The sequence below is a fragment of the Xiphophorus maculatus genome, chromosome 24 (genome assembly GCF_002775205.1).
Source record: "Xiphophorus maculatus strain JP 163 A chromosome 24, X_maculatus-5.0-male, whole genome shotgun sequence".
Taxonomy (NCBI): domain Eukaryota; kingdom Metazoa; phylum Chordata; class Actinopteri; order Cyprinodontiformes; family Poeciliidae; genus Xiphophorus; species Xiphophorus maculatus.
Genome location: NC_036466.1, coordinates 3,684,135 through 3,708,666, shown reverse-complemented (window position 1 = coordinate 3,708,666; position 24,532 = coordinate 3,684,135). Strand labels below are relative to the sequence as shown.

The window sequence follows — 24,532 nt, the reverse complement described above, 5'->3', positions numbered from 1 at the left end:
TCTAACTTGTATTGCAGCTCAGGCTTCGCTGCCAACCTTCCCTGCTGCTTTGTTGCTCTGGACATTGTGAGCTTCTGCTGCAGTTCTTAGAGCTGCTGTTTGCAAAATAATCACGTGACATAGCATTTTGATTTTGTGTTTTGTTTCATGCCTAACCACAACCATTTGCTTTTTTTGAGCACATAATCAACCATATCATGGTTGATCATTTCTGCACCTTAGTATTGCCAGCTACATTGCAAACGCTAGAATCACTGTCTGAACCGTCATTGTATTCTGTACATTTTTCTGTGAGTTTTGCTGGGATATTGTGATTGGAAAAACTGCTGAGTATCTCACAAATAAATGCTGGATGCATTTAAAGTCTGTTGTAAACCATTTGCTTTTTGTTTTACTGTTGTCTTCATATCATCCCACAATAAAGAATAAATGTGTTTTCCTATTGTTGTTTAAACCAATTTGGGCTTTAAAATTAACTCTCATTGGACATTTATTGTCATACTAATAAAGCATTCACCCCTCAACATACGTTACTTGATTGTCATTGACAAATAAGTAAGACTAGTTTTTTTCTGTGTATCCCTCTTTATTACAATAGGAATTCAATAAGCGTGTGTATTACCATTATTTATTGCCATTTAACATCATGCAACTCATTCCTTTGTTCCAGTTCTGCACGCTATCTTTGATGCTGTGACCTCCCCTTGTGCTGTTGTGGCCTGGCACAAAATACACTGTGCTGTGTGTTTTGCTTGATGGAGAGTATCTATGTGCTGGAAACCTCAGCTTGACTGTATGGGCTAGCTTTTGTGGATGCTGCAAACAAAGCTTTTTGCTAACTTGAGTCAGCCCAGACTTCTACAGCATCCTTCAAACTCACAGCCCAGCCAGCGGAGAGCAAAACATCTAGTGAGTCTGAGGTGCAAGAAGGCGAATGTCCTGTAACGTCTGAAGAAGAACTTGCTTCGAGTAAACATCCCACTACTTCAGAGAAGGATCTCTCGGAGGGGTCCTCAACCAAACAGACTGATAAAGACAGAGGAGATAACACAGAAGAATCCCCTGAAGACTGCAAGCCTTTGGAGTCTAAAGGCAAGGACCATAAAGATGTTTCGCTGACAGAAGATGCGGCAAGTCTCGAAACAGAAAATAATGCCGGAGTTATGTTACCCAAGAAATCACAAGCTCCTTTGAATGAAAGTACTGAGAAGACTGAGGGAGGAGAAGCAACAAGTCAGGGCAACGGGGACAGTAGCATTCAGAAAGAAACAGTCCAGTTAAAAGAAGAATCAAATAAAGATTCAAAGACTTACTTTGAGACTACATCAAAAAGTCAAGAAGAGGGATTGTCACAAGGCTATTATGAACTCAGTTTAACCTCAGAGAAAGGGTTAAGTGTAGATTATGACAGAGCTCTGGGTCAATTTGAAGGACAAGAGAAGAAAAATGTGAGAATATCACCTGATAAAGCACTGTTAGAGCAACGCAGACTGTCCTTGAACATTCCTAGTGGGTCTTCGACAGAAACGACTGTAAAAGTAGACAAGTCGAGGAGATTCTCTGAAAGTTTGTCTCCAGTCAGCGGAAGTTTTGAGGGGACAGAAGTTCCTCCATTAACCCCATTTGTTGAGATGCATACTTCACCACTTCAGCCTGTAGTCTCCATTATTCCAACACCGACACCATCTGATAGCATCCAGACAATGGAAGACGCTTCTGCTGAGGGGCATTGTTCTAGCTCTGACCAATCAGAAAGCCTTTCTGATATGTTGGACTTGGCTGGGGTCCCACTTCGTCCGTCAATACAGATAAGGGACCACATGAGACGAAAATCAATGCCAGCCAGTGCACTCCTCGGTAATGCCTTTGACAAGCTGAGTCTATCGGAACAAATTTTGATAGAGGTGGCAGGGGAGAATCAACAGGAAGAGCTTGGCTACTGCGTGTTCAGTGAATACTCGGCACCCATGCCTTCTCCAGCCGATGTACCAAATCCTGGAGATTCTCAACACCAGCACTTCCCTTCTTTGGGTTCTGAAGAAGAAGAGGTTTCTAAAGTTGTAGAAATTGAAGATGGTCAAACTCAAGTGCAACAAAAAGATCAGAAAGAAATTACCCAGGTTTCTCAAAAACATGTGTTGGAAAAGAAAGATCCACCAGTAAAGACCTCCTTGATTCTGGAGAAAGCTGTGACTAGTGGATTAAAACCAGATCGCTTACTAATCCCAATGACGGCTTCGAAAGACCGTCTTACTGAACTTCGTCTGGAGACTGGTCTACCTGGGGACATAAAGATCCAGGCCATCCCTGAGGTGGATGTCGAAAAAGACCCCTCTAGAGAGGCCTCACCCATCCCACCCGACAACTCCTTTACTTTCACTCCTGCAGAAACCGGAAGTAGATTTCCCCTGAGTCCCATCAGCCCCAAGTCTGAAGGAACCCTAGTAACTCAAGGCGGTGAGCCACAGGGGAAAGATGATATGCCCAACAAATCTTCAGAATCCAAGAGTGTTGATGAAGACCTGGAGGCAAACAAAGCGATGACAAACACTGAGATTGTAGATCAACAAGAAAAAGCTGAGGAAGCAGACAGAACCACGACAGCATCATTGGAGCCTTTACAAGATCATTTGGAAGAAAAACCTTTAAGCTCAGGAGAAATAGAAACGCAAACACCTTCAGATGTTTCTCAGCATTTAAGCATTGAAAAGGCAGGAGGTGAAAAGACTCCCCAAATCCAATTACCAGAGTTAACGCTAACAAAAGACTCATCAAGGCCACAAGTATTATCTCCAATCATTGTAATACCTCAAGCACAAGTAGATGAAGAGGAGGATGACATTGAGATTGCGGAAGAGCCTCAAGAGATTATGGAAGAACCTGAAGAGATTCTGCACTCCAAGAGTAATATAACAGCGGAAAGTATACCTGATATACCTGAAGTGGAGGAGCAGAAGGACCAAATGAGACTGATGGTTTGTGATAAGATGCTGGACGATGATCCCAAGTCAGGAGCTGAAGAATGGAGCCATAGTGCCCTAAACAGCGACGAAGGAGAGCCTGCTACAGATAGTTCACACTTGTCCCCATGTTCTGACCATGACCTATTACAGCAGTCTGAGGAAGGTGATGAGGAGGAAAAAAAGGAAGAGGACCTGCAGGTAGATAAGATGGAATGGACAAAAGAAGAGAATGGAGGGGTAAAGAAAGATGAAACTTATCGAGAGGAAGTGGAAGGAGTTGATTGTGATGCAACTGGTGATGAAAAAGAGAAGAAGGTCCTGATTGAAGAGGACGGAACCGAAGAGAAAGACATAGAGATTGGTGAAGAAGCAAGTCTGGCAACTAACGATGAAACCACAATGAATGTGTCCATCCTGGATACAGACAGTAGCTGGATGGACCCTCAAGGTACCCAGAACATTTAATATATCTATCACTTCTACAATATAGTCAAAGATCTTCAATCTATATACTTAGAAAGCTGATATGCCTTGATGTAAGCTACTACCTAGCTATGACAGCTGTGGAGAACTAGTCCTCTCTTGATACTTTTCTGCTGCAGATGATGACAAAAGTATCATGACTGAGCAAATCGTAGCCCTTCCTCAGACACAGAGTTCTACTGCTGCATCTACGATGGTGGACTGCCCTGCTAAACAGTTACCCGGCAAAGGAAGGGGCCGCCTTGGCACTGCTGAATGCAGAGTGACACGCAAAGCACCGACCTACCATCCGCCAAGAGAGGAGATAAGAAAGAAAAAAGGTTCTCCTTCTGTTTTCAAGAAGTGTTTATAGCCAGAAAATTAACTTTTTTGTTACTACCAAAACCCTTGACTTTTAACCCAGCTTTTTATGTCAACACTGATTTGTGCATGATGGTATAATAATGTCTCTCCTCTTCGCCAGTAGGCGTGAGGAGGGCTGACCAGAGTAAGGTGTCAGCCCTCCAAAGTCGCTCTCCATCTCGAAAGAGTGGAGCCAAAGTGGCGGCCAGACATCCTAGGCCTGCTCCGCTTCACGGCTCTGCTAAGCGCAAGGCCACAGGTGAACACCTTTCGCCAGGTATCAGCACTGTGAATGGAGAGAGATCGCATACATGTTGTGAAGTCAGTATATATGTGACCTATGTGGAAGATTCAGAGGCAGATCTCTCTTTATTTTTGGCTCTTGGAGGAATTGAGCATTGGCAATGTAGCTGGCAAACATCGTGTGCTTCTTATCCATCAAACGTTTCCGTTACTTTCACTGCCTTAACTGCTGTCTTTCTTTGCGTCATGATTGTTTATTTCTGCTCAGTGTTTCTTTTGTTTATGATTCTTGTTTTGTAACATAGAGAGAAATAAAATGTTACGTCTTGTTTAATTTGTCATCTTTGAAACATAATAAACCAAATGCAGCTTGCTGTTTGGTACCTTTCCTTTGGAACTGTCCATTCATTACATGTATGCACCACATATGTGCAATCCTAGAAGATGAGTCCCCCTTCTGGTTAACACTGAGTATTGCTCCTTTTCCCACAGGTATGGCACAACACCAGCCACTCAGTGTGGCCCAGCCGTCCAGGGAGAGGCCCACTGTAAGTAATATTGTACTGTTCTAACAAACTGTAGATTGATAGGCCATGCTTATGTCACAATCCTACGAGTATTTTTCTCCCATACAGACATGAAAATATTTAAATCTGCAAAAATGATAAGGGGCAAAATATAAAAGGAGAAGGAGAAAATCTTTACGCAAGAGCAGTAACTGAGGCATTCACTGAGTCTGATGAGAGCAGAAGCATCACTTTGAGATTTACAAGCAAGGAGGATTGTTGAGTGCAACATCTGTAATCTAATGCAGTCCCACATCACTCCGATCTATGTTGCTTCTTGTCGCCTTTCTGCATGATGTTGGCTAAATATATCTGCATGTCTTCATCCTTATATTGTTTTCTTCCTGTCTGATGAATCATGTCGTCTTGCATGCTCGCCTTCTGTCCTTGTCAGTCGCGACAGAGAAAATCTGTGAGTAAAGATGTTCCCATGCAGAAGAATCCCATATTTTCATCTCTATCATCTTTCAGTCATCATTTCCGTCCTGTTGAAGTGTGTTTTCCTTTCATTTTTCCATCTCTTGATCGCTTCCTCCACCTTGCATGTGTCCTCTCATTACGTGGACCACCCAGAGCCCCACGAGGGCCGTTCTGTTAAAGATGGCAGTGCAGCGTGGCGGGGGTTGCCCCCGGCCGGCCTCTGCCTGCAGCCTTAAACGGAGCCCCCTGGTGGAGGCGGTGATATGCGAGGCTCGGCCCTCCTCTGCCTGCTCCCGCCCTCCCCCTCCACCAAACAAATGGGTAAATTAGAGAGAAGAGAGAGGGTCTGTGCCGTAGATGGGGGGTACCTGTCTGGATTATTGACCCTGTGGTGTGTGTTGCTTCAGGAGAGAACATACCGCAGCCCGGAGAAGAGGTCATCCCTTCCTAGGCCGGCCAAGTCTCTGACTCGCCATATTCCTGCTGCAGAGCAAGAGGACAGCACCCCCTCCAGGCCAACCTGTAAGATTACACTCCCTCAGATGTGCAGTTTTTAAATCTCTCTTCCTTCCACCCTCCTGTTCTCCTTTAAACTCCCTGTTCTCTCCTAAAGCGATCCGAACCGACTCCAGAGGAGACGGCAGGTCTGGAAGAGCCCCTAGTATGGCAGGTAGAGCACCTTGTAGCTCCTTCCCCATCAACAGCTAAACATTTAGTCACTGATCACCATTACATCACAGAAGAGCTCCATGCATGTTTACTCATTGTGGCGCAGTCAAAGGCCCTGCTGACTTATCAGAGAAACAGGTGGGATCCAGACCAACAGCTGTGCTGCTTCTGGGCTTAGATCCTATTGGTGTTTCCTCTGGTAACCTAGCAACAAGCAGCTGGAGGACAAATGATGTGATTAGCCTCTCACTGTTTAAACATTCCTGTTTGATCTGGGCTTGTTTGTCCAATGAAACTTGAGCACACATGGCTTCATGTTTATCCACGTGAAGCAGACCAAAGATGTATCAACTTAGATTTGTCTTTTGTCTTCAGGAAGCATTTTAGTTCAGATCTCTTAACCCTTGATTTTTTTTTACCCTGTCATCACCTGATTAGTTCCTGAACAAAATAATATCACTCTCATTGTCCATCCTGCAAAGGGTTATTTAAGCCAAAATGTGTATATGATGTGTACATATATGGTACATACTTGGAAGGGAGATCAGTGTGTAAAGATTGAAAATGGATTGTGGACGTTGAAAACAATCGTTCACTAGCATACGGTTGTTGAAGTAGTCAGTAAATCGGATGAAGTAATCCATCCATTCTTCATCAGCCACCGATGGAAGATGGGGTCCTGGGGACAACTGATCAAATACACTGACGTCTTTTAGTGCAGAGGATGAAGTATCAGTTGCTAAAATAGACAATGAAACTGAAAGTAAAGACTTGTTTTGCATCAAGGCAATCGCTTTTATTATTGGCTAGTTGGACCAGTCAATGTCCAGTCAGTTTGAGGTGTAAATGTTGCCACAAAATGTTTTACTGTACAAGGTAACATCTTGATTTGTGAGTACAGACCATAATTTGAGTTGCAAGTAGTGCATGGTAAAGGAGCATCCTTTCCTCCTCCCTTAAGGCACAGACTCAGCCCGGTCTCGCTCGGTCCGCAGTGGCGCCTCCACCCCAGGGTCTGCCGTCACACCCGGCACACCGCCCAACTACTCCTGCCGCACCCCGGGGTCGCGCACCCCCGGCAGCCACACGCCCAAGTCCTTCAGCATCCTCCAGGAGAAGAAGGTGGCAGTGATCCGGACCCCTCCCAAGTCCCCTTCGTCAGTCCAGCGGCAGCTGAAGGTCATCAACCAGCCACTCCCTGACCTGAAGAATGTAAAGTCCAAGGTCGGGTCCACAGCCAACCTCAAACACCAGCCGAAAGGAGGACAGGTAGACCATTGGGAAGGTTTAATGTGGTCTGTTTGGACCTGTCCAGAGGTGATAGAAGGGCCTTTGGGGTTTTCTTTGCATTCAGTTAGTTTTTTGAGTACTTTTGCACTTGCCGCCAAGACGTGGAATAGAATTGACCTGTTCAGGGTGGGCGGTGTCCAGTAAACCCTATTAATAAAACAACATAAAGTTACTCACTGGTTGTTTCTCTGGTCAGATTTATTCTGAGGAAAGTGTAATCCAAATTTCGTGGATGTGCCAAAATCCTGCCACATGAGGGCAGTAAATGACCAGGTTTTCTTCCTATCCTTTAATGGAAAATCACAAAGTAGCAGGTGTTGTGACCACGTTGTAATCTGGTTAAATGAGATTGTTTTAAATACAATGCTTCTGATGAGCACACTTATTGTCTCATATTGTCCAAATGTAGGCGCATCTGTAGAGCTTTGATGCTAACTACCAGAGATGGTGACATGTGAAGAAGGGTTTCCTCTGGTTCTGTAGAAATGTCATATGTCCACCCTCAGTCACTGTGCGTCCTGCTCCGTGTCCTCTGCTCTGTCCGCTGCCATCTCCGTCTGCCGCCGCCTCAGGCCTCACGTCTCCGCCGTCTCTACGTCCTCCTTCCCTTTGCTTCTTTTTCTATCCCTCTGCTTCCTCCTCGGCGCAGCAGCACCAGCCGCACCAGCTAACATGGTCAGATTTAACAACGTCCATCTGTGCAGGAATATCCGTAAAAACGCTCCTCTTTGGCTGGAAGGACCACCAGCCCTTGGGAGCTGCTTTGGTCATGGCTGCCAAGGATTTTCCCTCCAGCTCTGAGGAGTATTTATAATCCAGCCTCCAGAGCCACTCAGAGCGCAGAAAAGACTTAATTTAACCTTCTCTGTTTTTTTTTTTTTACTGCTTTTTTTCCCCTAAAAAAACAGATGCTTTTAAGCATTTCCCCAGAGCACTCACTCACTTCTGAGCCAAATATAGAAACACAAGGAGGAGAAAATCTTCACTGAAACTTTATGGGGATATAAAGGTGGGCTGACTGTTTTCAGAAATAAAACATGTTTGTTTTATCATCAGCTATCTTTTAACAAATCCAAATTTGTTAAATTTAGTATTGACGAATCATCGTCAATACTAATAAAAACTTGAACCTTAAAATGTAGGAATAGTTTCATAACGTTCTTCAAATTTAGATGAAGGATTTGGTAGAACCGTCTTCGACTTTCTAGTTATTTTTTTAAAATTATTATTTATGCCTTTAAAAACTAATCAGTACGTTTTTATGTTGCTTTTTGAAGTCATGAGTTCTTCGTCTCTGAGAGGCCAGAGTCTTTCCACGGCAGATGATGATGATGATGCTCCTGAACGGACATTTCCAAGCTCATTACAGTATGTAATGTAATTATTGGAACAGATGAATGAAGCACCTTCAGGCGTTTTAGAAAGGTTGAACCGAGCTCAATCATTCTCTTCCTGATTTATTTTGGGATTTCCGTGATGTCATGCAAAGAAGCAGCATGTTTTAGGTGTTGTGTTAAAATTCATCGACAGGTAGCATCACTTTTTTTTAATCAGCATTTTAAAAAATCAGCTAAATTTACAAATTTGAAGAAGGTATTACAAAGGCATGTTATTCTGGGCTAATTTTGGTAATCCTAACTGATTTTATGCATTGTGCACATTTTTCGTCTCTATAAACTAAACGTGAGTTTATGACATAAATTATTCAAGGCCTCGCTGTCGCACAAGGTTTGAAAATGTTGTTTTGTCACACTTTCTGGTGATACAGAAGTTTGTGTTATTTGGTGCTGGTGCGCCCCTCCGCTCCCTCTTCTGATGCCACCCAGGGCAGCCGCCCATGTGGCGTCCATCTTGCACTCTGTGAAACATCATAGCCTGTTGAGGCTTGTGTTTTCCCCCAATTCTCCTTCTCTATTCCTCTACCTTTCCCTTCTGTGTTGTCTTCTCTTTTAAAGTTTTTTTTTTTATATATATATAGATATATCTCACTTTCTACTTTTAAAGCGACACAAGTCGATTAAAAACCCAGCTTGGTTAAGACCTTTTTCTTTAAGTTATCCATTGTTCAGTTTCTTTTTTTTTAATTTTTATCATCAACATTATTATCCCGATTTTATTTTAGGTTCAGATTTTAAGTGAGAAGCTGGACTTCGCTCATGTTCAGTCAAAGTGCGGCTCCAAGGATAATCTGAAGCACACGCCCAAAGGAGGCCATGTATGTAACTTCTCTCTCTTTCGCTTCTTTTGCTGTTTTTTTTTTTTCTTCCAGCTTTTACGGTCTGACATCCTGCTTTTATATGTGTCCATCTGTTTGTCTGTCGAACATTGAGGAGTTGAACTCGTGTTTTCTTTGCTGTGAATCGGCTTCTGTCGTGTCGAGGAGAAATGAAGAACTGGGACATTTTAGCAGGGATTATTTTTGGTGAAACAGCCGAGACGATGTGGTCTATTTCCAGTTCACCTCTTGTTTCTTTCCGAAAAGCAAATGAACGTGTCGTTTTATAGGTCATGATTCCAAGCGTTAAGCTGGACTTTAGCCACGTTCAGTCTAAATGTGGCTCCCTGGATAAGGTCCACCACGCGGCCGGCGGGGGAAACGTGAGTGACTCTGCGGAAAAGCTCCCGTCGTCTCCGACTCCCTCCATCCCCATCGCCGTCCAGCATGTCTGTAACGTGTAGCTGTGGTGTGTTCCTGTGACTTCTGCCTCAGACGTTAAATATAGAAACCATTCACGATGTTAGAAAGATGAAGCAGCGTCCCTCCAGCATGCAGGGAGTCCAATTTGAACGAGGAACGTCCTCTCTCTGTGGTGTCATGGTCTACTTGCTTGCTCTCTCCAGGAAGTGGTGTCACCAGTCCACTTCCTCTGCCATAACCTCACAGATCCATGTTGTGATTTGTGTCTCCCTGTTCCACTCAACTATTACCCTGTCTTTAACTGCATTTCCATATCAAAACACGTCAGATTGGTTTCTCCTTTCCTTGGATTGTAATCCCAGCTGCTTGCTTCCTGTCGCAGGTTCAAATCCAGACCAAGAAGATCGACTTGAGCCACATCACCGCCAAATGTGGCTCCATGTCCAACATTCATCATAGACCTGGTAATCATTGTGTTGAAAGTGCATTTCTGACTCTACTGGATACATCTCCAGTAGATGTATGCCCCGGTTTTGTTCACAAAGCTTCCTCAAACGTTGCATATAGACACATTTTTACGATACTCAAATATTATGTGGTTTTTCATCCGCATCTTTTGAGTGACGATCACAGGCCCTTGTTCAAACGAAGCAGGTCTAGTTGTTGTTTCTAAAAAGTCCCCCATAATCACAGCGTTGAGTCTATAAATGTCTCGATCCCCGTGGAAACACAAGACATTTTCCAAATTCCTAAAGTAGCGTCGTCAAGGTCGGATGCGCGCAACTGTTTAGTTTAGACAACAAAAACAGAAGAAGCTTGGTTAATGTGACTATGACATTGTTTTCAAAAAGTTGATTCTTGGTTATTAGCCTGAAGATTCCAACATTGTTTAGCTTTGGCATCTAATAGTTGCCAACAGTTGCTGTTTCAGGGATTGAACAGACCAACATTACTGTTGGTCAAAGATGATAAACTTTGCTCATTCTCACAACAATCAACATTTTCTCTAGTCAATCTACAGTTCGCTGTGTGTAACTCATGCAATGGCAGGTAGACGGTGGTGTGTGCCCTTCTTAATGCAGCAGCCATATTGGATTTTAGGTCTTTGGGTTAATAGATTTATGACTTTAGAGGGCATTCCAGAGGATATCATGGTTTAAGAGTTTGGATAGTCCAGCTTCAGATTAAAAATGGAACAAACGGTTATCTTTGACAACAAACTGAAGTTTGAACAAGCAGGTTAACCCTGCGGTAAAGAGTGGTGTTCTACAATCATTTGATTTGTTTTGGTGTCAGATCAGGTCTGTTGTCGTTGTACCTGTTAGGAATCTAGTGGAGTAACTCCAAAATATATTAGCCCTCATTCCTTCTGTAGAAGCAAAATTGTTTGTTAAATCCACAACTCCTACTGTTCTTTCCGGAGGACAATAAATGGATGGATGGGAATGTTTCTATGTGTTTAGGCCTTCATCCAGAGCACAAGTTTAATGATTATATTTGCTACAAGAGTGTGAAACTCTTGCCAAAACGTTGTCCTTCAAGAGTCTTTGACAGAACCTCTTCGGAGCAAGCTGCCAAATAAAAGATGAACGCCTCTTATTTATTATTTAATGATGATATTTTAGTCTTTTCTACTGTTGTTCAAACAAAACATTTGCCTTAGAGCGATTTTCTCCTTATGTTGTCTCCATTTTTTATGACTTTGTAACATCAAGCCTTGTTCCCAGAGGGCCTAGAAGACTACCCAGTCTTTGCTCCGGGGTTTCTTGTCCCGTTCAGCCCTAGGGAAGCGCGGCGCCTTCTGGGATGACGCCTCATGGCTCTCTGTTGTTTTCCCAGGGGGAGGACACATTCGTATCGAGAACATGAAGCTGGATTTCAAAGATAAGGCTCACGCCAAGGTCGGCTCCCTGGACAATGCCAGCCACATGCCTGGAGGAGGGAATGTCATGGTAACGAAGCTTTACGTTCACTTTTACTGTCAAGAATTTAAGTGTCAGGTTAAAATATGATGAATGATGGGAATAAGTCGAGTGAGATGGGCGGTGTTGACGGGGGAGAGATGAGGTGGACGGGGTCCGGTCCTGGGTTTTGACCTTGACTTCTTGGATCCGTTTCTCCTTCTTTCCCGACCAAACAGATCGAGAGCCACAAGCTGAGCTTCCGGGAAACGGCCAAAGCTCGCGTGGACCACGGCGCCGAAATCATCATCACCCAGTCCCCCGGCGTGGAGACGGGGGGCACGTCTCCCCGCCTGTCGTCCGCCGGCAGCATCAACATGATGGAGTCGCCCCAGCTGTCCACGCTGGCGCAGGACGTCACGGCCGCGCTGGCCAAGCAGGGCTTATGAGCTTTCGGTCCGTCCCCCCCGTCCTCCTGTTATTGTGCCCTCCCCCCCATAGACATCCAGCGTTGTCGCTTCAGTGCAACATGACCCCCAACACCTCATAACCCCCACAGTTGGAGTCGATCAGGCTGTCGTTCGCCCATTCGGATTTTAAAGACTAGATTCTGCCGCCTTTCAACGGGAAGCCTCTCAGTTCTTCTATCCTCAACTCAAATATGGATGTTCGTTTCAGATCCGATAGGCCGAAGGGTCGATTGTCTCAGCAAGTGGTTTTTACGATTGTATGACGAATTTTTTGAAGCGCGTCGCCACAGCCCTCCAGAATTTACACGGTACCGAATGCGATTTATTGCTACTAGATAATTAATGTTGTCTTAAAGGATACAAACGTACGAGAGACTGACGGGAAAAATGCGAAAGAGTGGCTGACAAGTGGACATGTCTGCTGAAATGTGACATGAGTTTGTCTTTGTTCATCTGTTGGATTTTAATGTTTTCTTGCTCTGTTTTCTTTTTTTTTACATAAATGTTACTCTAGTGTTACCGTTTTGTACCTTCCCTGTGGCTGCTCTGGCTTATTGGCGATAATAATAACCATGGCAGTTGTGTAAAATGTCGAGCAATGAACAGCTAGCTTTATAATAGGCTTTCTTTTTTCTTTTTAGTTGTTCCCCCCTACCCCCAAAGCTGCCTGTTTACGTTCGTTTTTATATTTGCGCTGTAGTTTTACAAGGTTACACAATACTGTTGTGCTGGCATGGCAACAAAAAAAAAAAAAAAAAATGCCGATTAAGTTCGAGCTATTTGCAGCTATTTTAAACTTTTTAAGTTTGAACAAAAACAGCCCGGATACAATCCAAGTCAGGCCTGAATAAGCCTTGTGAGCCTCCTTGCTTTTGCTAAAACACTGGGTGGTACGATGTGTTCAAATGGGTTAAGAGCCCAGAGTTTATTCAAATTAAGTGTGAAGTATGAAGCTTTATATGAAAACATTCCTGTGGGGTAAAGAAGATAAAATAAATGTGTTGGTTTTGATCGTTGCTGGAAGTCCAGAAGAAAGAAAAATGGAGTTCTTTTTCTTTGTAAAAAAAAAAAAAAGTAAAACGAAACTCTTCTATCAGATTTTTGCTCTCCTTTGTGGAACCCTTTTTGCCCCCCACCCCGGTATCAGGAACCCTCCCGCCCCCGCGCCACTGTTTCCCCGTGCTTCCTCTTTCTCCATCCCCTGTTTGCCTGTGTAAGTGTATTTAAAGAAATGTAGATGTGTGTGCACTATTTCCAATGTTTGAGATGTACTGGTGATGGCAAATGCTCCGACAAAATGACGACCGCATAAATAAAGAAAATAAAAACCGATTTTGTTGAGTTGCTTGTTTTGATTCAGTTTGGTTGCTTCAGAAATAGCAACTTTACATTTTTCCTAATGTCCATGACAAGGTCAAGAAAAAATACTTAGCTTTTTGCTAGCTATTTTCTAATTGACTCTTCTGTTGTGAATTTTAGCTTTGAGACTTGGTGTAGCAAACTTTTCCAGACACTAATCATTTAATATAAATCGTACTACATATTTTCAGTCTGGATATCCTTTTCAGGATAGGTTATGTTTTATGTCATTAAGTCCCCAACGCTGTGCTCACAACCTACAGACATTACATTGAATGTTAGAGGAGACATTTGAGACTGATTGTAGTTTAGCTTGCATTAGCCAGTTGGCTATCAGCTGGTCAGATTACAAGAACTTCCACTGATTTCAGCTCAAATATTAATTTGAATGTTGGTCCAGAAGAATGTTTAGTCACAAATCAAACTGGTTAGCGTTAGCTAGCTATTGTAGCTAACCAAATGAACCACAAAACTGTCTTTAAAATTTGTTGAAAAGAATTTCTGAAACTATGTGTTCTGGTTTGCATTTTCTTTCATTTTTATCCAACGGCTACCAGCTAGCTTCATGGTTAGCTGACATAAAAGTGCGGTGAATTCTGTTATGCGACCAGTAAACATTGCTAGTGTTGTCCCACGCTTCAGGGATCGTGACGGGATGAGGATGAGTCATTTTTTAAGAAAGTCAGCCTTGGAACCAAAACTGGTTTGAGTCACATGTTTTGTTGCTGTTCATTTTCTTCTTTGTGGGGATTAAAACGATGTTTAAAGGAAGAATATTTTTCCTTGTCTTTTGGAATGCTAGAAGTTACTGCTAGTGTGACTGAGGGTGGATTTTTATCCACAACCACTTCTTAGTTTTAGAGAATGGGTAAAATAATGGTGACTTTCTAGTGAGCGACAATTGTCCAGATAAAATGCCTTGTTGAGAAGATGTGCCTTTAATTTGACAGTGCTCTTTGGTTTCTCCTATCAGTCTGAAATTTCAATTTACAAGTTTTATATATCGTGTCACGTGGCAGATCTCAGTTGGCTGGTGAAAGAAAAAGTAGATCTCGGTCTCAAAAAGTTTGAGTACCCCTGATCAAACTGTCCTGGTTCTGACCTGAACCAGCGGACGCCTTAGACGTGCCCTTTCAGCCAGACCTGACCTACCTGGTGGAGGTGTGCTCCAGCAGCTCAAGTGGAGCCTCACCTGCCAGAACCACAGGGAGACCAGGTGTGTCTGTTCAACCCAGGGGTGTCGTGCACTTTGACCCCATGACGTACGGGCTTTTTAAAAAAAGTAAACGTTTGCAACGTTTCCATCCAAAAGAATTCAATTTAACTACATGTGAATGAATGAATGAATGAATGTACTTTATTAATCGCAGAGGGAAATTCACATTTCAGTACAACCGGTCCAAAAGCAACATAAAAACGTCATGACCTGACAAAAATGGTGCACTTTATGACGCATTTTATTTGTTTTCGCTTCATAGAACACAAATGGAAAAAAGTGAGTGTGCTTTGGGGAAAGACTGGATTTAATTCCTAACTCTTTTAGTTGAGCTTATTTACTTTTTCCATGTATGAAATATTTAAAAAGCAGCATGTTCTTTCAGTTAAGAAGTTTCAATGATACTTTTTTATTTTATTTTACATGGACAGAAGCGAAACACCCAACCATTTTTTGATGCCTTGGCTGACGCATAAAGTCTCATCAAACTGGACAAAAATAAAACAAAACACACGAGGTTACGGTTCTATCCTGTCAGGGAATAGGTTCTTCTTCTCCCACTTCACAACCAATCAGAAAGTAGGAAATAATTTCAATTCTTGGGGAGGATTAAATGTACTGCAGTCCAACATAAAACATATGAAATAACCTCCTTTTTTCTTTTTGCTTTGTACTTTCAACCAGGTAAGTTAAGAACACATTTTTATTTACAAGGACACACTTTAAAGTAAACACTAACAGCACTGTTGAAATCATAAAACAGTAAGAATAGGGACAAGGGCATATTATAAAATTGACATCACATTTTTAGCTGAAGCATGTGCAGGTTTCAGACAGGATCTGCTTTAAAATACTACACGCATGCGCAACACCAATAGAAAACCACCCACCTGTCTGATGCTGTCCTGGGCAACCGCCCCTATGGTTCACATCAAACGTCACCTGAATACAACACACGAGCTTTACGACCGTTAAATACGATCAGGTTAGGAAATGTGAAATCATCGTTAGTTAAATTGTGTTGTTTTATCTTTCAGTCCCCGAATAGGTGTTAAAAAAAATCTGCCTTTATATTTAATTATAAAACAGTAAAACATCGGTAATCCTGGTTTATCGGATGAAGGTCAGGCTTGATGATGATGATGATGATGATGATGATGATGATGATGATGATGTTTCTTCCCAGGTCATTAACAAACCTGTTGATGCTGACAGATGTCAGCAGAGACGCAGCGTCTTTAGACGAGCTGCACCCCGTACAGAGCCCCCATCTGCGGGGTGGAGGAACCAGAAACGGTCGGCTCCCGCCCGCTGCTCCGCGGAGGTGCAGAAATCATTTCGCTCTCCCCCTTTTCCCTCCTCCTCCTCCTCCTCCTCCTCCTGCCGCCGCTCCCTCTCCCTCTCAGTTCCTACAGCCGCCGATCGACACTTGCAGCCATTTTACGCAGGATGAACCCAATCATGCGCTGAGGAGGGAAGCGGGGGGAGGAAGGCTGTGCGGATCACCTGGACGGATACAGGAGCCGCAGCCGCAGCCGCAGCCGCAGCGGGAGCGCCAGCCGCGGCTCCCGGTCAGCCAGCAGCACCGGTCCGGGGACAACATGGTGAAGAGGAAGAGCCTGGACGAAAACGAGCCGGAATGCGGGAAGGGAGTCCCGTTCCCCATCCAGACCTTCCTCTGGAGGCAGACCAGGTCGGTGGAGGCGGGATAACAGGTGTCCGGTGTTGGGTTCGGGTTCGGTTCTGGAGGTTGTAGGGGTGCTGCATGTTTGATGTAAAGTGCCGCACCTGGAAACGCAGATTTGCCCCCAGAAAGTAGGGCAGGCGCAGCTGTGGTGGAGGTAATCTGATTCCAATCATGTTAATGTGGTTTCAGCGCTTTCCTGCGGCCGAAGTTGGGGAAACAGTATGAAGCGTCCTGCGTGGTGAGTCATAATCTGTGTGTTTTTACCTTAGTGCACCTGCAGGCCGGTGCTTTTCCTGCTTCACGTGAACTCATCTCCATAATGCTGTCGCTGGAGGGGCCATCCGGGCCCCTCACACAGCAAAGAAAGGCGCCTTTAATCCCCTTTTGTCCCCCCCCCGTGCCTCTGGACGCCGGCCCAGTCCTTTGAGCGGGTCCTGGTGGAGAACAAGCTGCACGGCCTGTCTCCGGCCCTGTCCGAGGCCATCCAGAGCATCTCCCGCTGGGAGCTGGTCCAGGCTGCGCTGCCCCACGTCCTGCACTGCACCTCCATCCTGCTGTCCAACAGGAACAAGCTGGGTGAGGCTCCACGGGAACAAAGAGGCTCTGGTGAACCTTCACAAGGACTTTTTTTTTTGTTTGTTTGTAAAAACCCAAGTCCCAGGATAAACTTAGGTGCAGCAAATCTGATCTTAAACTCTTCATTTAGGAGATATGATCCAGACAATCCTTCATGACCTAAACTAGTATGAATAACCAGACTCAGCCTGATGATCAAGATCAATCTGAGCCAAAATGTCTGTTCAGCTCCCTTTCACTCAGGTCCAGTTGAAAGCCAGATATTTCCTCCAGCATTGGCTCAATGAACCACAGCTGACCTTGGGAACCGTTACGATAAAATTCAAAACACTTTATTGATCCCCAAAGGAAAATTAAAAGCTGCAACCCATTTGATTAAAGAGTTCATTTAGATGGTGGCTGTGGAGAGGAGAGATCTCCTGTAGCAGTCTGTATTACAACTAATTTGAAGAAGCCTCTGATATGTAGTTAGAATTTCAGGTCCATGTTAAATGGACAAAGTTCAGCTTGAGACAAGTTAACCAGTTACAAATACAGTAGACCTCCACCAAGTTCAGTGTTTTTTTTCCTGTAAATGTTACAGTATAAAACTCAAATACAAAACCTAAACACTACTAGACACGCTATTGTTTACAAAGCAGCCAAAAAGTACAGAAGATATTGGCTTCTGTGGCAGCGCTAAGATGGTTTCCACTATGAATATTAATGCATATTAACATATATTTGGTGTTTTAACTGTAGAAATACACAGATGTGTTTTTAGATGAGATCTCAAGCATTTGAAACCTAATTCTGGTCTAGTAAAGAGTGAGGCGGCAGATCCTTAGTTGTCAAAGGATTTCGGTCCAAGTCAGTTCAGTCTATTTTTTGATTCAGTTGAAATTGATTATATACATTCCGGTTTGTTCCAGTTAATTTGCAAAAGGTGAGTAATGAGCGATGCAGCTTCAGTCCAGTCACCTTCAGTAACAAATGTGGTACAGCAGTAAGATGGGGAGCCGCATCCATCAAACCAAATGTTCACCTGTTAACTGGTGTGTGTGTGCCCCAATGTTTAATGCCATCCTGGGTAGCTGCCGCCTGGTGTCCTCTGTTAGTCTAACGATAACCAACCGCTTTGACTCCTTCCAGTCTGGCTTTCGTGCTCACCACAGCACAGAGACTGCCCTCATAAAAGTGTTCAATGACATCCATATAAATACGGACTGTGGCAGAACCACAGTGCTGGTTCTGTTGGATCTCAGTGCAGCTTTTGACACTGTTGACCACGACATATTACTAAATCGACTGGAGAGTTGGGTCGGACTCTCCGGTCCAGTGCTTAACTGGTTTGAATCCTACATAAAGAACAGGGATTTCTTTGTTTCAATTGAAAACTTTTCATCAAAGAGGTCAAAGGTCACATGTGGGGTACCCCAAGGTTCAATCCTAGGGCCCCTTTTATTCAATATTTATATCCTCCCACTAGCTCAGGTTATAACAGGAAATAATATTAGCTACCATAACTATGCAGATGACACACAGCTCTACATTATGATGTCACCAGGTGACTCAGAGCCCATCCAATCACTGAACAGATGCTTAGAGCAGATAAATGTGTGGATGTGCCAAAACTTTCTCCAGCTGAACAGAAACAAAACTGAAGTTATTATTTTTGGACCTAAAGAGGAACGATCTAGAGTTATAGATCTAGAGTCAATGCACAGTTGACAGTTACAAAGTCGGCCTTCTATCACCTGAAGAACATTTCCAGGATTAAAGGACTAATGTCTCAGCCAGATCTAGAGAAACTCATCCATGCATTTATCTTCAGTCGTATTGATTTTTGCAACAGCGTCTTCACAAGTCTGTCCAACAAATCAATCAAACAGCTGCAGCTGATCCAGAATGCTGCTGCTGGCGTTCTGACTAAAACCAGGAAGATAGAGCACATAACACCAGTTTTAAAGTCCCTCCACTGGCTCCCTGTAGCTCAAAGAATAGACTTTAAAATACTGTTGTTAGTTTACAAATCACTGAACGGCTTAGCACCACAATACATTAAAGATCTGCTGTTGTTGTATCAACCTTCCAGACCTCTCAGGTTCTGGTTCTGGTTCTGCTCTGCATCCCCAGAACCAGAACCAAACGAGGAGAAGCAGCTTTCAGCATCTATGCACCACAAATTTGGAACAAACTTCCAGAAAACTGTAAAACAGCTGAAACACTGACTTCCTTTAAATCTCGACTAAAAAACCCACCTGTTTAGGATTGTATTTGAAATGTAATCAATTACAAATTTATTGATGGAACTTGACTTAATGATTGATTCTATATTGCATTGTGATTCTGTGTTTGATATGATGTAAAGCACTTTGAAATGCCTTGCTGCTGAAATGTGCTATACAAATAAAATTTGATTGATTAGTCAGAGGTAACGTTGTACCTCCTCCCTCCCGTCAGGTCACCAGGACAAGCTGGGAGTGGCGGAGACCAAGCTGCTGCACACGCTGCACTGGATGCTGCTGGACGCCGCGCAGGAGTGCAACCAGGAGGCGTTGGGCAACCAGGGCTGGTCCCGGGGCGGCAGCAGCAGCGCCTTCCTCCAGCCGCTGGGGAACCAGGGCTCCTCCCCGGGAGCCCCCGGCTCGGGCTCCGGCTCGGGGCCGCAGCACGGCAGCTCCCTGCTGGAGGACGACGAGAGCGCGCGGGCAAAGCTGTTCCACAAGAGCATGGCCACCGTGGAGCTGTTCGTGTTCCTGTTCGCGCCGCTCATCCACCGGATCAAGGTGCGTTCCACTTCACGCCCGGCACCGGGGCGGGGGTCTCTCCGGAGTCTAACCGTTGTTTGTCCAGGAGTCGGACCTGACCTTCAGGCTGGCCAGCGGCCTGGTGATCTGGCAGCCCATGTGGGAGCACCGGCAGCCCGACATCCCGGCCTTCACCACCCTGATCAAACCGGTCCGGAACATCGTGACAGGTAAACACCAGTCCAGAGGTGGTCTGTTCTCATTTGCTCATGATCAGGATCATAACGGGCTCTGTTCTGTCCCGCCAGCTAAGAGGAACTCCCCAGTCAACAACCAGTGCAGCCCCCAGGGGTCCGCCAACCAGAGTCCCCTGGTGAGTCAGTATTTAGCTGCTCCTCTCATCAGATTCAGCCTGACGGTCCGTCCCCTCCTGGTTACTGTCTCTGGGATTCATTAACGCCACGAGTCCGCCCTCCTTCCTGTCTGTCTTATCTGTCCGTCTACAACCCACAGGGCTTCCAGGTGGTCTGCGAAGCCAGCCTATCAGATTCCTCCTCCCCTGCAGCAGGTGAGCAGAGCTGTCGCCGTGCCAACTCGGTGGAGAAGGGAGGGACATCCCAGCAGCCCCCGACAGCCAAGGGGCCCTCCAAGAAAAAGTGAGCACCTTTACCTTAACCTGAAGCCCAACAGAATTTAATAATGATGAGCTGATCTTCATATTAACATCAGATTTGATTAATTATTGGAAGTTGTGGTGCATTTTATACATCAAAATGTATGTTTGTCATGTTTCTCCTTGTGGATCTCCTACTGCATTAAGATTTATGTTTTTTTTCTGTCTTATTAATTCAGAGTGTGAACTGCACACACACACACACACACACACTCTGATCCACTCCAATAATGTTCCTTTATAACAAAAAATAATAAACATAAAAAAATGTTCATGTTTAGAGTAGAAGGTTATTCTAATCAGGGTTTTATTTCATTTTTTGACCTGACTTTTAGATCAGGGCCTGTTTATTTTAAATCAAGACCCTCCAACTTCTTCCCGGGAAAGCAGGGGTTACCATAGCAACCAGAGACTTTCTACCTCCTCCAGTAGACATGGCAGCTGTTTTCTAATTTTGTATGACGAGACCTGGAAACGTTACACCAGCAGAGTAATAGCCGGGGAACGTCACCGTGTTGGCGGGGAGTGAAAAATGAGCCCTTCAGGCTTCCGTCAGATAAACTGCTCAGCTTATATTAATAGCTGTTCTGTCTCATCAGGCAGACACAGAGGCTCTACTCTCACTGTTCTCACTTTAACCCACATAACCAGGGTAATTATGCTCAAGTAATGTCTGACGCTGGCATCAAACCTGGGGAGAATCTCCATCAATGAGGAAATATTCCAAAATTGTTTTTTTTTTTTTTTAATTCCATGTGGGTGTCTTTGTTTTTCCAAGTCTTGTCACATCAGGTTGGATTCATTCTGTGACAATCCTAAAAATCCAGATCTTGTTTCTGGACTGTGGGGGTCCCGATGTGGCCGTTCTGCAGGACTCGGGTGGGATTAGAGGCTCCGTCTCTATTTCCTCATCAGTCAGACTCCCATTTCTATCCCCACCCCTCCTCCTCCTCCGCCGCCGCTCTGCGTCCGTTTCCGGCGTGGGCCGATCCACGCCGCTCGCTCCCGTCCCGTCCTGTTCAGTCCCCGCGGCGCCGTCCGCACCTCTCGCCGAACGCTGTTGATGCGGAGGCAGTTTCCATGGCGACCCCGGCTGCTGCATCTTCCCCCTTGCGCCGGGGACTGTCGTCACCGGGTCTCCGTGGCAACCCAACAACAGCAGAGGAGGGAAGGAGGAGGCAGCGTCCGCTGCTGCTCTCCGCAGATTATCCCGGCCCTCCCTCTGTCCCTCGCTCCCCATCTTCTGGTTCCCAATATGTTTCTCTGCAGCGAGCGCTGACCTTCATCCAGCTTATTTATAGTGGACTCACGTAGGCCAAGGCTCCGTCTCCCCCCGTCCTCCTGCTGCTGCTGCCCAGAGGATGCTGAAGGCGGGCTTTGCCCTTGTTCTCCGTCCTCCTCTGATGGATTATTAATGAGGCATTGTGGCAGGAGGAGTGGACAGCAGGACTCTTTTGTTATTATCTTTTGTTATTATGAGAGTTGAAGTGAAACGGAGCAGCAGAACGCGGGTCCGGACAGCGTCATGCTTCGTCCCGTTGACTCCATCTCCAAATGGAACTCCTGTCTCCCAAAATAATCCCGGCCATGCAGGCCAGTGATGTGTGCTGTGATTTCTCAGAGCTGTCAGCTTCGCTCGGTCTCGTTTTAACCAAATTCACCCCATCGACTGGCTGTGATCAGTGCAATGTGCTCATAATGGCAGGTGTGGTCCCATAATACCAGATTGTATAGAAAATCGAAATAACCGCCATCCATCTGGTCTTCATATCTGTTCAGAGGAATGTCCACCAGGTGATCACTAAATAACCTCAATATTTGGTGATGTAAAAAAACAAAACATCCAAAAGATGAATAATCGCCCAATTTAACAGGGAAATGTGCTGGTTTCTGTCAAAATTCTGTTATTTACATGGAGAAACGGCCGTATGCAAAGACATTAAAAATCAAGTAACCAGTATGTGTGTTAACACAAAGCTAACCAGGACAGAAGATGGCAAGAAGCTTCAAGAACATTTTATTACATGAAGTTAGAAAATTGGGAGTCAGAGTCAAGAGAGATACAAGATACAAAACGACCTCATTTATAGCATCATTTCCACCAGTCAAGTTTAATCCAACTCCGGCCCGTTTCTCTTGAAAGTCCGGTTCGGTTGGTGACGTGTGAATGCGGAATCGAATTCTAAAGTGAACTCTGCTCCTACAAACCTCAGTCTCGGTTTGGTGCATTTTGAATGCATATGTGAACACCAAGCGGACCAGAGGCCGCTCCAAAAGCAGGAAGTAGACTGCACCGCATGGTATTCTGGGTAAATACAACCGAAACAAACAAGCTACCCTAGCGCTAGTGGGAGAAAAGGTTTGTGGTCTTTAGCCAAAGACGGAAGAGAAATCCTCCAACTACTAAAATCTGACGCCACTCCATTTTTGTTTCCGTTTGGTGAAGAATGAAGTGTTGCTCAGTGTCTTCTTCAGAGGGTTTTGTGTCGTTTCCTTCGGTGGTTCTTGGTGCAGCGCCCCCAAAGGCAAGGAGGGGAACAGGTTGCTCAATGTGTTTGGTTAGTTGGACTCAAAGCAGAGAGAAAAAAAAACCCCACAGCAGCTGGAAATGGAACAAATGTTTCAGTTTTGGTCCTAATTGAACCGAGTCTTCCGGAGTATGAGGGGGGAAAACAGAGATGATGATGGAAGCGTGGTGATTTAGGAACAAAATGGTCTTTAATTTCATTGCTTTCTTTATGACTCTGCAGCCAGTCTGGAGGCTTTGAGGTCCCTTTTGCTTCTCTAACGACTCAGCCGGTCTCAGATATTGATGATGATATTGATCTGACCAAGCCTGTGGTTGCAGCAGCTGTTAAGTCTCTGGTTCCCCCAGGACGTCAGCTCCCGCCGGTCTGCCGGCATCTCTGGCGCACCGCGCCCGCTACGCCACCTACTTCGACGTGGCGGTGCTGCGCTGCCTGCTGCAGCCCCACTGGACGGAGGAGGGCGTGCACTGGGCCCTGATGTACTACCTGCAGCGCCTGAGGCAGATCATGGAGGAGAGACCGGAGCGCAACCCAGAACCCCTGGTGACCCCGCTGCCCCGCCCTCGCAGCAGCTCCATGGTGGCTGCCACGCCCTCCCTGGTCAACACCCACAAGACCCAGGTAGCAATGGCAGCCACTCACCATCATCAGATTTAACAGCAACTTGATTGATCGAGGCTTTGCTTTGCTGTACAGGATATGAGTCTGAAGTGCAACGAAGAGGGAAAATCTCTGAGCACTGAGACCTTTGCCAAGGTTTCGCTCACCAACCTGCGCCGACAAGCCGTCCCAGACCTGTCTTCTGACCTGGGCATGAACATCTTCAAGAAGGTCAGTGCCCAGTGCGGCAGTTTGACCCTATAGCGGGGTTCTTTACACTAAAGACTTCTGGTTCTGCTGCAGTTCAAGAACCGGCGGGAGGACCGGGAGAGGAAGGGCTCCATTCCCTTCCATCACGCCGGGAAGAAGCGGCAGCGGCGCATGGGCGTCCCCTTCCTGCTGCACGACGACCACCTGGACGTCTCACCCACACGCAGCACCTTCTCCTTCGGAAGCTTCTCGGGCCTGGCCGACGAGCGGCGGGCTCTGGACCGCGGCGGCTGGCAGGCCACCATCATGGGTAGGTCACGACGCTGCTGACCTCCAGTCACATTCTCCTCCAGTGATTCTGTTTGGGGTAACTGACTTGTTAAAGTTTTAGCTCTTACAGCTGAAACCCGGCTAAACCTTAAATAAGACGAAACGTTTAACACTCAAGTTACTTAAGTAATCAAAAGTCAAAGCTCAAAGGAAAGGAGATGAAGTGATTTGCACCAGCAGGTTTTCAAAATTGCTGGCTTGTGTATTTTGAAAGGAAATTGTAATAGTAGAGAAGGTGACATGGTGCTATTTGTGAGCTGCAGTTACGCAGATTGAGATTTTCCAGCTCATCTAGCCTCCAGCAGCATCTGCTGTTGAGGTTTTTCTTCAAAAACAGCGCGTGAATCCCCTCGTGTTCCCATTCCTTTCCAGGTAAATTCACACGCAGAGGCAGCACGGACACAGCTGCCGACGCCGACAGCCTGAGCGCCAAGCACTCCCACTCCCACCACTCCCTGCTCAGAGACATGCCCGACCACTCCAACAGCCACAGCGACAACACGGTGAAGGAAGGTGAGCCGGGACAGCGGGGGCTAAACGCGCAGAGGAGTTAAAGGCGGAAACCGTCAATAAACATGTCAAGGTTTATTAAGAAACAGAGTCCAGGAGTCGTGTTGTTTCACCGTTAATTAGATCCGT

At 45.3% G+C, this 24,532-nt stretch overlaps 2 protein-coding genes across 12 annotated transcripts in view; both read left to right on the top strand.

The window, feature by feature from the left end:
- map2 (microtubule associated protein 2) overlaps positions 1 to 13,317 on the top strand; it is a 54,522-nt gene extending 41,205 nt beyond the window's left edge. For 3 of the 8 annotated variants that reach the window (XM_023329269.1, XM_023329275.1, XM_023329270.1), the window contains 11 exons: positions 883 to 3,411; positions 3,566 to 3,766; positions 3,910 to 4,065; positions 4,524 to 4,579; positions 5,425 to 5,539; positions 5,631 to 5,687; positions 6,648 to 6,955; positions 9,482 to 9,574; positions 9,997 to 10,078; positions 11,454 to 11,566; positions 11,755 to 13,317. In XM_023329269.1, coding sequence (XP_023185037.1) covers positions 883 to 3,411; positions 3,566 to 3,766; positions 3,910 to 4,065; positions 4,524 to 4,579; positions 5,425 to 5,539; positions 5,631 to 5,687; positions 6,648 to 6,955; positions 9,482 to 9,574; positions 9,997 to 10,078; positions 11,454 to 11,566; positions 11,755 to 11,964 — 3,920 coding nt within the window. In that variant the 3' untranslated portion in view covers positions 11,965 to 13,317. Of the gene's footprint in view, positions 1 to 882; positions 3,412 to 3,565; positions 3,767 to 3,909; positions 4,066 to 4,523; positions 4,580 to 5,424; positions 5,540 to 5,630; positions 5,688 to 6,647; positions 6,956 to 9,098; positions 9,192 to 9,481; positions 9,575 to 9,996; positions 10,079 to 11,453; positions 11,567 to 11,754 lie in introns of all 8 variants that reach the window. The other 5 variants (XM_023329271.1, XM_023329272.1, XM_023329273.1 and 2 more) reach the window with 5 other exon arrangements.
- A 2,335-nt stretch (positions 13,318 to 15,652) lies between these two features.
- Positions 15,653 to 24,532, top strand: part of unc80 (unc-80 homolog, NALCN channel complex subunit) — a 51,514-nt gene continuing 42,634 nt past the window's right edge. For 2 of the 4 annotated variants that reach the window (XM_023329259.1, XM_023329258.1), the window contains exons 1-11: positions 15,654 to 16,253; positions 16,437 to 16,485; positions 16,667 to 16,853; positions 19,266 to 19,591; positions 19,659 to 19,782; positions 19,861 to 19,925; positions 20,066 to 20,208; positions 23,101 to 23,374; positions 23,450 to 23,584; positions 23,657 to 23,873; positions 24,266 to 24,406. In XM_023329259.1, coding sequence (XP_023185027.1) covers positions 15,694 to 16,253; positions 16,437 to 16,485; positions 16,667 to 16,853; positions 19,266 to 19,591; positions 19,659 to 19,782; positions 19,861 to 19,925; positions 20,066 to 20,208; positions 23,101 to 23,374; positions 23,450 to 23,584; positions 23,657 to 23,873; positions 24,266 to 24,406 — 2,221 coding nt within the window. In that variant the 5' untranslated portion in view covers positions 15,654 to 15,693. Of the gene's footprint in view, positions 16,254 to 16,436; positions 16,486 to 16,666; positions 16,854 to 19,265; positions 19,592 to 19,658; positions 19,783 to 19,860; positions 19,926 to 20,065; positions 20,209 to 23,100; positions 23,375 to 23,449; positions 23,585 to 23,656; positions 23,874 to 24,265; positions 24,407 to 24,532 lie in introns of all 4 variants that reach the window. The other 2 variants (XM_023329260.1, XM_023329261.1) reach the window with 2 other exon arrangements.